The 13,401-nt window shown below is 29.8% G+C and overlaps 2 protein-coding genes across 3 annotated transcripts; both read left to right on the top strand.

The window, feature by feature from the left end:
* The first annotated feature begins 4,340 nt into the window (after window positions 1-4,340).
* Window positions 4,341-8,034, top strand: LOC109803345 (protein SAR DEFICIENT 1). Of its 2 annotated transcripts, none has more exons than XM_020364871.3 (7): window positions 4,341-4,500; window positions 4,629-4,704; window positions 4,806-5,352; window positions 6,781-6,941; window positions 7,018-7,212; window positions 7,303-7,384; window positions 7,478-8,034. In XM_020364871.3, exons 1-7 carry the CDS (start codon window positions 4,409-4,411, stop codon window positions 7,735-7,737), a joined length of 1,413 nt encoding a protein of 470 aa, XP_020220460.1. In that variant the 5' UTR covers window positions 4,341-4,408; the 3' UTR covers window positions 7,738-8,034. The 2 variants fall into 2 exon arrangements, with proteins under 2 accessions (XP_020220460.1, XP_082925130.1); XM_083069004.1 differs by having other exon boundaries at window positions 4,352-4,516.
* Window positions 8,035-10,577: 2,543 nt separating this feature from the next.
* LOC109803344 (LEAF RUST 10 DISEASE-RESISTANCE LOCUS RECEPTOR-LIKE PROTEIN KINASE-like 2.1) lies at window positions 10,578-13,194 on the top strand. The gene is made up of 3 exons (XM_020364869.3): window positions 10,578-11,515; window positions 11,635-11,670; window positions 11,975-13,194. Exons 1-3 carry the CDS (start codon window positions 10,771-10,773, stop codon window positions 13,093-13,095), a joined length of 1,902 nt encoding a protein of 633 aa, XP_020220458.1. The 5' UTR covers window positions 10,578-10,770; the 3' UTR covers window positions 13,096-13,194.
* The last annotated feature ends 207 nt before the right edge of the window (window positions 13,195-13,401 follow it).

Here is a 13,401-nt window from a genome sequence, read left to right as displayed (position 1 = left end):
TTTAGTTGAATATCCTAAATATTTGTCAAAAGGATTTGATCAAGAGAATCAAGTTGACAACTATCCCACTAATTATACTTTTAATAGATCGAGTAACCCAATATTTTAACGAATATTGACACAAATTTGATGTGAGACTCGTATCTAATATAAAATCTTATCTTTATTAACCAATATCACATACTAATAAGTAACCACCTCATCAAATCTTGAAATTCTCAAGATTCATAAACTCCTAATAATCAAATATAAAATTCCTAATCTTAAAAATTATACTTTTAAATATCCTAACTTTGATTGAGCAACTAGACAAATCATAGACATTTTTTGGACTGAAATAATTAATATATATATATATATATATATATCAAATAAAATGTATATAACTCCCATAATTGATATTCTTAATAAAATTTAACCTATAAAAATTATACTCAAAAGAGTAAAAATGTGTTGCTAGTAATTTTTGTAAAGTAGAAGAGAAAATGTATTAGTATCTCTATACAATTCTTATAAATAAGAGAAATATAAGATAAAACGAATAATTAATGGAAAAAGATAATGAAAAATAAAAATTATAAAAAGGCTCTTACAAATAGTATATATGTGAGGGTATATTTGATGGGTAACTGGTGTGGTGCATGGTGAAAATGGATCAGGAGTAGGAGTATTACAGACTTAATTAGGAACAGTTGAGAAAGTGGGATCGATGTGGATGGATGGATGGATATGAAAGTGAAGAAAGCGAGGAGGCACGTGCCATGAAAATAGGAAAGAGCTGCCAAACTTCGAATGGATTCTGATGTGGAAGTGCAACAACAATAATAATAATAACAACAAAACAACAACATCTTTTCAAATATTCTTTGTTTACTACATAAACTTTATTCAAAATAACAGTATATATAAAATTATCAATGACATTCGTTAAATAAAAAGTCTCATTCATCAAACTTTTTATTTTTTATTTTATTATTTAGATTACATGATTGTATTTTCTTTAATAAGTATGTTTAATTTATTATTAATTAAATTCATTTTTTTGGCAATATATATGCTGCTTAATCATGTCATCATACACGTGTATATAAGCATAATTTTGTAAGAATGGTATCTTTGATTTTGTTAATATTTATAAAAAGAAAATGTTTAACTTATTATTCATAAATAATAATTTGAGTGCACAAGTCATAATTTTTTTTATATATAATTAGGAGGGTATTTGGATTCTATTTAACATCCGACTAATAATAATCCTTTTTCCACCATATGTTAACTTATTTAGAAGTGAAATGTAATTTTAGACTATAAGATTTGATATAGTTGATAAATAATTTTATTTCTTAAATATGTGGTATTAAGAGTTCATTTTCTGTATTGAAAAATATTTGTTAAGAGAAGTCAATTTTTTTTACATAAATCTCATTACTTTAAAAAATCAATATTAACTTTTGATTAAATAATATCTTGATTTAAAAAAAAGGGTATTATTTCAATAAAAAGTATTTTTCTTGCATATTAAATATCAATATTTGTTTACAAGAGTGATATAATTGATCAAGTCCATTCGCTTTTATTAATTATTACTTAAAATTGAATTCAACTTTTCTTGCATTGTATATATTTTTTTTTATGTAGATTTGCATCAAGTATGAAGATGAAGTGATTAATTTATAATTTTAAAATTTTAAAAAAAATTCAATATTTGACTTTAATTTTACATGAAGGTGGATTATCTTACTATAAATTTTTTTTTGTAAATTTTTTATTTATGAAGATTTGATTAAGAAATATAAGTATGGCACGACCTTTCGCGATTGACTTTAGATTATATACCGAATTACCGATTATATTAAATTCTTGATGTATATAGAAACATATGTGGCCTGGTTAGAGTGGCTAGCAAACAAAATTCACCTAGAAATAAGAGTTGTAACACTATTAGAATTTGAAAATAGTGCTTTAAGCTATTAAAAAACAAAGTCATACGTATGATTTGTTGATACAAGTTATATAGCACTAGAGTGACCGTAGGGGAGAGCCCTCGAGACTCTTTCGATCTTTCCTAGAAGCGCGTAGTTTGACCAAACTGTTTCGTGATCACGAAATCTAACAAGAAAGCAATTTTGAGTAAATTTACTACATTACGTACAGAATGAAATAAATAATTATATATGAATAAATATACGTACATGTAATTGTAAGGAATTTTTAATCACAAATCACCATCAAATTAAGCTTGATGATTTTGATAACAACTACGGTAATGAACGTAGTACACGCATAAAAGAATTAAGAGATTTAACAATTTAAATAGATCATATTACTTAGAAGAATTAGTATTGAACTCTTGATTAAAAAATATATTGGGATCACCCATAAATAATAATTATCTTAAAAATTATATTAAAAAACATTTTTTTATCAATTAATAATATATTATTTGTTTTTATATACAAGACTCGACTTAGAATAATTATTTATTCTTATAAAAAAATAATAAGATTCAATTCATATTATTTCATATATTAATTATTTTTAGGTTAAAATATTCCTAATTAAATTGTGTTATCTTAATTTGTAAAATATATTAAAATTTTTTAAAGAACATGCATTTAGAAAAAAAGTTAAGTATTAATTAAGAAAGAGAAATAATATAAAATATGTACTTTAATTCGTTAGAAGATATGAGTATTAGTTGAAAAAAAATATAAAAGTAATTTTTGAAAAAAAAAATACAAATAGGACAAATTTATTACTATAAAATAAATTAACTATTTTTTTTTAATCTTAATGAATTAGATAATCGAGTCTTATATAGAAGAATAAATGTAATAATTTTTTTAATATTAATAGTGCATACATATTAAATTCCTTAATAATAATATATATTTTTTATATTAATATAGTACATGTATATTAAATACTTTTGAACTTACAACTCATATCAATAATATTTCCTAATTAGTTGACAATATAAAATTATAATGTATAATCATTAAATTCTTACTCCCTCATAACTCAATTATAAGCTAGTTTTTCGAACTTATATTCTCTTTATTCCAAATTAATTGCAGTTTTAACATTTAAAAAATATTCAAAGTAATTAATATTGTAACTTTTCAATGTTATAATTATTTTTTTCTCCTAATTCAGACATCATAAATTATTCCACTATTATAATTAGAAATAATGTATTTATTGGATATGACAATTTAATTTCTATCATAGATAACACTAACTTCTTAAGATTTTACTTTATAAAACTAAGTATTAGCTAATTTTTATAAAATTAATAATTTTAAAATTTATTATTATAAATAATATTTAATAATTTAAAAATAATTTTTAATATTCAATAATTAAATTTTTTTTGTCTACTTTAAGAGAATTTAAAGTTATACACGTTTAAGGAATTTCACAAATACTTGAAATTTTTTTATCAAAATAAAGCATTTCATACCAAAGCATCCGTAAATTTTCACAAAATTGGATTACTCTCTTAAAATTCTCCATTCAAACAAACTTTTGATTTTATCAATCTCAATTAAAAATATTTTCCCCCTATATTGCCTTTCATTAGAATTTGATATAAAAAGATGTTATAAAAATAGAATTTTAATTAATAAAAAATATTTTGAAGATGGTATTATTAAATAGAGTAAAAATACTTAATATTTATATATTTAGGTTCACAATTCATTAGCTTTTTTTAATATTAATTTGCTTATATTCGATTTTGAAAGAAATATTTTTGAAGTCAAAATAATAGATATTACATACTATCTCTCTTAAATACATACACCCAAATGTTTTTTTTACACTGTACATATAAATGTTAAGCAACCTATGAGGGAGAGTTGTTTATATAAAGATTTCTCTTTATTGTCAAATCCTCGTAAAGTAAATTAAGAATATAAATTAGATTCATCTGTTAAAAAAAATAAAAAAATCTGAAATCTTATATGATTAAAAAGAAAAAAGTAGAAGTGAAAATAGAATTTTGTGCTTGAGATGCTACGGGTACACAATGTCTTTATCGTAATTTAGTAGTTTGGTAGGGTTATTTAATATGGCAGGAAATATGAATCCATTAAAAGCGTAAATTTGTGGGTCCTACATGGGTTTTAGCCTGACCGCGGAGAGAACGATAAAGATGCATATATAAGGGTTGACTTTGGATTTCTATTGAAGTCCAAGTCTTTACATCATATCATACTCCTTCTCCGTTATCACTTCCTTATTGCTTCGATGTTTCCTCCGACATTCCAAGAACCTTCTCTCACCCTTTATCTTGTTTTATAAACTAGTGTTCACGCTATAGGTATATATATATAAAACGCATTTCATCTTCTCCTGCTTCTCATTAACATACCCACTGCTAGCTACAACCAAACCTTTCTTCTTAATGGCCGCCAAACGCTTTCACCATGATTCTGATCAAGACACTAATAAGCCAGGCGACAAACGGATGAGACCTACTAGACCTTCTTTTGCTTCGTATGTACATGTTTATGTATAAACAGCTTGCTTCATCTTATTATTTCAAAGTTCAAACATGCACGTACGTACGTCTCATATGTTAACTAAACCAGCATGTATATATGTATCTTCTTGAATCTTGACAGGGTAATAGGAGAAGTGGTTATGGTGAAAAACTTGCAGAACCTTTTCTCAGGCTTGGAGCCCTTGCTTAGAAGAGTGGTAATAAGCCAAGGAGCTAGTGGCCTAATTAATGTGATATTATTGAATTAATTTTGTATAATGAATATTGTTTATATATATTGTGAATTGTGATCGATCAGGTGAATGAAGAGGTGGAGCGAGCGATGAGGCATTGTGTGCCACGTTCAATAACAAGGTCCCCTTCGTTGAGGATCCAAGCAATGGAGCAACCATCGAGCTATGAACTCATGTTCAACAAGAACCTTTCGCCCCCTATATTCACGGGTAGTAAGATAATGGGCAATGATGGAAGCCCCATCCAGGTGGTTCTGACCGACAAAAGCGATGGTCAAATGGTTCCAACGAGTCTTCCATACCCCATAAAGCTAGAAATAGTGGTGCTTGATGGAGATTTTCCTAACAAGGAGTCTTGGACCAGTGAGGAGTTCAACAACCACATAGTGAAGGAGAGAACGGGGAAGAGGCCGTTGCTCACAGGAGAGTTGAATCTGACCATGAGGGATGGGATTGCACCAATTGGGGACATTGAGTTCACTGATAATTCTAGTTGGATACGTAGCCGGAAGTTCCGAGTTGCTGTTAGAGTGGCTCCTGGGAGCAATCAAAGTGTTCGAATTCGTGAAGGCATGACTGAAGCATTTGTTGTTAGGGATCATCGTGGTGAATGTCAGTATTCTCTTTCTGTTTCTATACTTTTTAATTTTTTTTATGTATATTGTGCTATGTTTCTTGATTTCTATGGTTTCTTTGCATATAACAACATCCTATCAAGATATTTCACTTTAGCTAAACTAGCAAGCAAAATTATGTTTGATAGCTGAGGGCGAGGTTTATTTATAACGATGCTGTTAATAACTTCTGTTAAATATAGTTTGCGTAAAAGGGAAAACTGGTTAATGACCTTTTGTAATTTATATCTCATAACTAATCATATATTTATTTTTCCCTCTATTTTCATCTGCCATGTTTGTTAATTTTTTTATAAACACATTATAAGAAATAATTAATTTCTCTTGTGGATATTTTAACTTGTGATTAGAAAGGTTCTCTGAAAAGAAAAGTATCATATGATGAGTCGACCTATTTGTGTCGGTAAACTATTGCATAATATAGACTAGAACATATATAATATTATCAACTAGTGCCAATTATTAATTGTTGGCTTCTACACATTTTGGGTGCCATGAGAGTTCGGAAAGGAAAAGGAGACAAAAATTGGTTGGTGGGGGATAATAAATAGGTCCAAGTGACGAGTTATACCCATCCAAAAAGAAAAAAATAGAAAGAGAGTAATGATGAACAAATTTCCACCTTGATAAAATTATAACACGTTGTTTGGAATACTTTACTACGTAGAAAAGGTTTTTTTACCCTTTGGGACAGAAAATTAAAAATAAAAATGATACTGGGGTGAAAAAAACCTGACATATATGTTTAAGCATCAGTTTTTGCAGATTTTGGAGTTTTTTTTTTTATTATTAAATTTTGTTCAGAATGTGTGTTTAAGATTGAAAGAGTCCAAAATTATACATTATTAATCCTTGGTATAAAAACTATTATTATATATTAAAGTTCTTAGGAGATTGTGACTTCAAATTTAATAATATCATCAATGTCGTTTTTTTTACTGCAAAAACATAGCGAGAGCTAATTAAAATACTCACAGCTCCTACAAAATAGGGCATTTCATTTTCACCCTTTCCTGCAAGCAATTGTGATCCTTTTTAATTTGTTTGGATCTATTTTTTTTATTATGATTAGAAAGTGATTGGTGGTCAAAACATACAGCTAATTGAGAGCTTTGCTTAGCAACTAGTAACCACGGTCCCACCATGCAATAGCCAATAATCCATTGTGTGAAATTAAGAAAACCGTCATAAAACATTATTCTATTTAACAAATTGACGCGTTCAAGCTCTCACATATAGCAATTTATACCAACTTCTGCTCCGGTTTTGGCAATCTGCTTCGGGTCAATGGTTTCAAAGACACGTAGCTAGTGGTCATTTTCTTAACAAGTTTTTGTTTGTGTCATGATTTTTTGCTTGTTGTTGTCGTATACTGATTGTTTTTTTTTCCTTGATACATTTGAAGTGTACAAGAAACATCACCCACCTATGCTCCACGACGAAGTGTGGCGCCTAGAGAAGATTGGTAAAGACGGAGCTTTCCATAAAAAATTGACCAAAGAGGGGATTTCCAGCGTGCAAGACTTTCTCAAGTTATCCGTTGTTGATCCTCATAAGCTCAGAAAGGTAATATATCATTATTATTACTCAATTCCTTGTATTATTGACGATGTATGTAAGATTAATGGTTTTGCAATATCAGATTTTGGGCGTTGGAATGTCAGAGAGAATGTGGGATGTGACAATGAAGCATGCAAAAACTTGCGACAAGGGCAACAAATTCTACGTGTACCGTGGGCCTAATTGTACCATCTTTCTTAATGCCATATGCCAGTTGATTAGAGCTGAAATCGGTGGCCAAAGTTTCCCTGGCAGAGACCTAAGCAACATGACCAGGGTATGACTTTATACTCAAACCTACTCACCATACTTTAGATTTCACTAGGGGTTCATTTTCATCCTATATTAATAATTCATTTGAATGCAGGGTTATGCAGAGAAATTGGTGAGAGAAGCATATAATAGATGGAATGACTTGGAGGAAATTGATGGGGCTCTGTTAAACCAAGGTATGTTTTTATGTTCCACTAATCAATGTGTGCATATCCACTCTGAAATTTAGTAATTGACATTAATTAATGTATATGAATGTAACTCTATAGGTGAAACAGTGGAGCAATTTCCAAACAATCACCAAGCATCAGTAATAGAATATGAACATAACGACTATTTTGGTGATAAACCTGCAGAAGCTGGCAACTATATATCAAACCATAATGCACAAATTGGGTGCAGTGAGTGGCCAGTGAATGCAACATTTGGCACAACATCATTCATAAGTGGCATGCCTTTCAGCTGCTCAGAGTCACTATCGGACAGTGACATAACGCCCTCCGTTGATGGTGCCGCAAGGTGGCATTAGCAAAATTTTACTACTTTCACTTTCATTCAGCTGTATATAAACCAGTTAACAGTTGAAGAATCAATTAGGTTTAGTGACTTAGTGTGAGGTGTAAAGCCTAAGCCTGTATTGGCTTATATGGGCTCAACCTTTGCTCTTTCTAGTTAGACGTAGTGAATTGTCAGGCCCATTTCAAGGATCTGTGCAAACACGAGGCCTGCCTCTTCTTCTCCCGCAAAAAAATGCAACCTGCCTTTACAGTGCCAGTGTTGCTATGTTTTACCACAATTTAAGCAATGATGATGCATTTTTGGTTTTGGTTTGGGTTCACAATCTCATTCTGCTTTTAGCTTTCAGATACTGCCTTTTTTGTGATTTGAAAACCTCACATCACAACAAAGGAAAATTGTTCCAAACAAGTATTTCTAAACATTACATTTAGTAGCCAATAGTCTACAACTTCAATTATCGTTACCACTGTTATATAGGAGTTGCCATAACAATAAAACTTACATACTCATACAGGACTTTAGACAAGGTTCTTACCGTTCTCTCATCAAAATTATGGGTAATATATATAATACATGATTCTATTCAATGTTAATACGTGTTATTAAACTAAAATCCAACAATAATCGGAGAATAATACCAATATTTACTCAACATTTTAAAGTAAATGTATATCTTTGTATAACTTAGTAGATAAGTTTTTTTAGAAGTATTTATAAGAGAAGAAAATAAGAAGAATGAAACAAATTTAATTATAAAATAAAATTAACTTATGTACAATTTAAAAATATTTTTTTAATATGAGAGAGTTATTTTTTATTTATGTATTAACTTATGAAGAAGTTATATTCTCTTTTTTTTTTTGTATTTTTTTCTCCTGTAAGCATTTTTAGAAAAATTTATCTAAATAAATTCCCAGGCAAATAAGTTTTTCTTTTTCTTTTTTACTTTTGTTTTGCTAGTCCAATAAGTTTAAGATTACTTATTATTTTAGTTCCTTTAGTAACTTTAAATTTTAAAGGACAAAATTGTTATTAAAACATCATTCAAGGACCAAAAGTTTACAATTCGCCACTTTCAAGAACAACACTGTGTACTCATTTATTTTCCTCTAAACTGAGAGAACATATTTTAAAAAAATAAAATATATTTATAATCATGGATTAGAAGAAATAATAATATATTATATTATTTAATTGTTCTTAATTACTTAAGAAAATGAGTTTTGTATTTATGATATAATAATATTTATTTTTAATAAAAAAATTACTTTTATTACTTTATTATCAGCCCTGTAGCTTTAATAAAGGCACTCGTGAATAATAATAATAATAATAATAATAATAATAACAATAATAATAATAATAATAATAATATTTTCTCATTTATTGTCTACTTTTATCTTTTCCATTTTACCCTTAATAATTATATATAGTCTCTAATAATTATACAAACTATTCAAATAGATTTGTTATTTTATCTTTTTTTTAATGGAGACATGCAGTGTCTTTTATTATTATTATTTTTTATAATAATAATAATAATAAACGACCAATCCATTAGTCATAGAATTAACTAATATTTTAATCTATGTATTACATAAGTTAAATAAAAATTATATATAACTATATTTTTAATTAATTATTTACACAAATAAATATTAAATTTAAATATAAAATATATTAAAAATTTGTATAAATAAATTATTTCTTAGACTTAGCATATTGTGATACAAAATTATTTTAATGATTAATAATTTATTTTGAAATTATTAAAATTTAATTTTTTTTTTGTTCGTCCCTAGAGTATCCACCGCTACGTTGGACACATAGCTGGTCCCAAGTTAACGCGACTGCATACACAAGGCAGGATTCGAACTCCTGACCTTGCTTAAGCGTGAATCAACCCATACCACTAAACCACACGCTTGGGGTTTATTAAAATTTAATTTATAATATGATAAACAAATAAAAAATTAAATTAAAAAATAAGTTAAAAAAATCTCTAAAAACTCTTAGAAAAAAAAGTGGCTACAACCCTTCTCTTCATAGAAAAACTCATAAAATTACTATTTTACAATATAGCGATTTAAAAAAAAATAATTAAGGACTCAATTTAAAAAAAAAAAGAAGTTACCCAATTCAAGGATTCAAATAGTTAGTGAACTTACTTGGTAATTTAACGCACTTATTATCTTAGACTAAAAAAAGAAAAGCAAGTTTCTTTTGTTTATTAGCTACTCATATTAATATATAACAATTTTTTTTATTTTGAAGTTTTAATTTGTTAATAACATGTAATTTTAGAATGAGTCAAATGCACAAAATTAAGGTTATTGGTGATAAATTAGTTATTATGCTACAAATCTATACTTATTATAAAAGAGATGAGTTTTGATAATTATTCTTTTGATTTACATTTTTTGTATTGAACCTTATTACCTTTAGATTTAACAATATTTTTTCAAAATTCCTTCAGAAATAATCTTCTTTCAAAATTGTTTTAAAAACAATATTTTTTAAAAATTTCTTTAAAAATAAATATATAAAGGTCCTTCCCTACTAGTAATAGCATAACGCTAATGTTATACACTTATACGTAAACGAATATTGTTCAAATTGACGTCATTGTTGGATAATTTTTTCATCAATAAACTCAGCCATATTAATAACATAATATTGTAGCAAACCATATCTAGAACCTCTGTGCATCTTGGATTAATATCAACACATTTCATTTTAATTTTTGTTGAAAACCAATGTGAACATTAGAACATGAGAAATTTGAAACGTATCAATAATTTCTCATTCTCTTTTACGAACTGCTTTCTTCTCATGTAACATTGACCTACGCGTCCCTATATCGTGTCTTCTGCGTCACGTTACTTATTTCCACTTTGCTGCCTTCAGAGAAATTTCCTCCCTACCTCAAAGTCTCAAACATGGGAAATTCTGGTAATGGCCTCATATATGTTGAAACTCACCCTCTTCTTCATTCCAACACTGAACTAATTATATCTCCAACCGATTAAAATACTTGGTCCTCATGTTCAAATTTGCTTTTCTTTGCTTTGTTCCTTCTTTGTTTCTCCTTTTCACTACTACCTCTAGCAGCCACAACACATCATTCTCAAAAACTTGTCCTACAAACCACTGCTCAAATGGACCTAACATCAGTTACCCTTTTTGGCTATCTCAAGGCTCCCCTCCTGATGAATATTGCGGTTACTCAGAATTCGGTCTTATTTGTGATAGTGGAACCATTTTTAATCTACCTCCCGGATTATACTATTACGTAAAATACATAGACCATGCAAACCATAGTCTTAAGCTCGTTGATTATGACACTGCAAACCAAGCTTGTCCAAGGGCACTTCACAAAGTTCCCTTGGGAAACCTTCCACTTTTTCACTCACCCTTGAACTTGAACCTTAGCTTTTACTACAACTGCAGTCACTACCCTTCTGGCTTGTCTTCTATCGAGTGTCTCAGTTCTGGAAGCAATGAGTCTTTTGTGTTTATGATGGGGGAAGAGACCAAAGGTTTTGACTGGTCTGGGAACTGCGAGGCAAACGTTGTGGTGACAGTTATGAAGGATCAGATTACAAGTGATGGTGATTTGATTAAGGAGTTTGCTGGAGCCATGAATGAAGGGTTCGTGCTTGAATGGAAAACAGCTGAGAAATGCGTCGAGTGTGAGGCTAGTAATGGTGTTTGTGGCTTTAGTAACACAAAGCAGGAGGTGCTGTGCTTTTGCAAGGATGGAAGTACAAGAAGCAATTCATGTGAAGGTATGTATTTTTGGTCACGGTGGAATCAATAGAATAACTTAATTATGTTCTGTTGCCTCGTATATCTATGTGTTTTATTATTTAAGTATTTAACTGATTATGTTCTGTTTTAATAACAGGGGGAAGCAGCGCCGGTTTGTCAAAATTTGTTATAGGTATAATTTTTGTCTTGAGTTACATTTCTTGTCTTTTTCTTGTTTCACGTGAAGTTATGGACTTTTTTGGTACATGGACATAAAGTTATGGATTGTTCGTAAATGTTGTAAAACAAATAAAATATGACACGGAAAAAATAAACTAGGTACCTTCAAATCTTCAACTGCTATTGTCTTCAATCTGAACCAAGGTTTCTCCTCAACTAGTATCTCAAACCACGCGAGTTTTTTTCTCTGCCCAGTTTTGTGAAAGTGGAAAGAATTACAATAAATCAACTGAATAACATCCTACTTTTGCTTACAGGTTTAATAGCTGGAGGGATTGGATTTGGAGCACTATTGATATGCATCCTACTTTGCTGCTTTAGGCGTAGATTGGCACCAACTGTGTCAAAATTTTGGAGGTCCAAAAAGATTGATCAAGACATTGAGGCCTTCATCAGAAATAATGGACCTCTGCCCATAAAAAGATACTCATATTCAGAGATCAAGAAAATGACCAATTATTTTGAGTCCAAACTAGGACAAGGTGGTTATGGTGTAGTATATAAAGGAAATCTAAGCAACAACTCTCCCGTGGCTGTGAAGGTGCTGAATGGTTCCAAAGGAAACGGGGAAGAATTTATCAACGAGGTTATAAGCATAAGTAGAACGTCCCATGTAAATATTGTTAATCTACTTGGTTTTTGTCTTGAAGACAAGAAGAAAGCTATTGTCTACGATTTTATGACCAATGGATCTCTTGAAAAGTTTATACTCAACAAGAATTTTGAAACCAATCCACCTTTGAGTTGGGAAAGATTACACCACATTGCTGAAGGGATAGCTAAAGGACTAGAGTACTTGCACAGGGGTTGCAGTACTCGGATATTACACTTTGACATAAAACCAAGCAACATCCTTTTGGACAAAAATTTCTGTCCCAAAATCTCTGATTTTGGGATGGCTAAGCTGTGCTCAGAAACAAACAGTATCATATCAATGTATGGGGCTAGAGGGACAATTGGGTATATAGCTCCAGAAGTGTGGAACAGAAACTTTGGAGGGGTGTCATATAAGTCTGATGTGTATAGCTATGGAATGATGATTTTGGAAATGGTTGGAGGAAGGAAAAATATCAGCATTGAAGCAAGTGATTCCAGTGAGACATATTTTCCTCATTGGATATACAAGCATGTTGAGGTTGGCAGCAATGTAGCATGGCATGAAGGTATGACCACGGAGGAAAATGAAATTTGTAAGAAAATGATTATTGTTGGATTGTGGTGCATACAAACAATTCCATCTGATAGGCCTTCTATGAGTAGGGTGGTTGAAATGTTAAAAGGAAGTATAGATCAGTTGCAAATTCCACCAAAGCCATTCATTTTTACTCCTATCAAAACCCAAGTGGATACTTGTACCACCTCCAGTAGCTGTGATTAATTCTCAATTACTGAATACTAGAACTTTGGAGAATTTTTATTCGATAAGTTTCCATTCAGGAAGGCAATTATTCACCAATGCTATCAATGATTCTTTGAATAGTCTGACAAACTCTTTTCCCATTCCAGTTTTACAAGGTGTTTCCATTGAGCGGAAAGTTAAGAATGGTGAAGATGAAGTGCCAATTTCAGTATATGATATGCAGACTGGGATAGGATTGATGACACCTCTTCATTTAGCCTTACATAAAAACCTTAATTTTTGTTAGTTCAATTGCGGTGAGGTTTAAATTCATATTTTTCTGAG

Source organism: Cajanus cajan, chromosome 2, assembly GCF_000230855.2.
Source record: "Cajanus cajan strain Asha chromosome 2, NIPB_CcT2T_4, whole genome shotgun sequence".
NCBI classification, from domain to species: domain Eukaryota; kingdom Viridiplantae; phylum Streptophyta; class Magnoliopsida; order Fabales; family Fabaceae; genus Cajanus; species Cajanus cajan.
This window is presented reverse-complemented; position numbering and strand designations above follow the sequence as displayed.

Bases quoted from the DNA above. Each gene is read 5' to 3' on its own strand.
- LOC109803345 (XM_020364871.3), top strand. From the start codon at position 4,409: ATGGCCGCCAAACGCTTTCACCATGATTCTGATCAAGACACTAATAAG. The intron at 4,501-4,628 runs GTATGTACATGT...GAATCTTGACAG, and splicing joins ACTAGACCTTCTTTTGCTTC to GGTAATAGGAGAAGTGGTTA. The intron at 5,353-6,780 runs GTCAGTATTCTC...ATACATTTGAAG, and splicing joins TAGGGATCATCGTGGTGAAT to TGTACAAGAAACATCACCCA.
- LOC109803344 (XM_020364869.3), top strand. From the start codon at position 10,771: ATGTTCAAATTTGCTTTTCTTTGCTTTGTTCCTTCTTTGTTTCTCCTT. The intron at 11,516-11,634 runs GTATGTATTTTT...TTTTAATAACAG, and splicing joins AAGAAGCAATTCATGTGAAG to GGGGAAGCAGCGCCGGTTTG. The intron at 11,671-11,974 runs GTATAATTTTTG...TTTTGCTTACAG, and splicing joins TTTGTCAAAATTTGTTATAG to GTTTAATAGCTGGAGGGATT.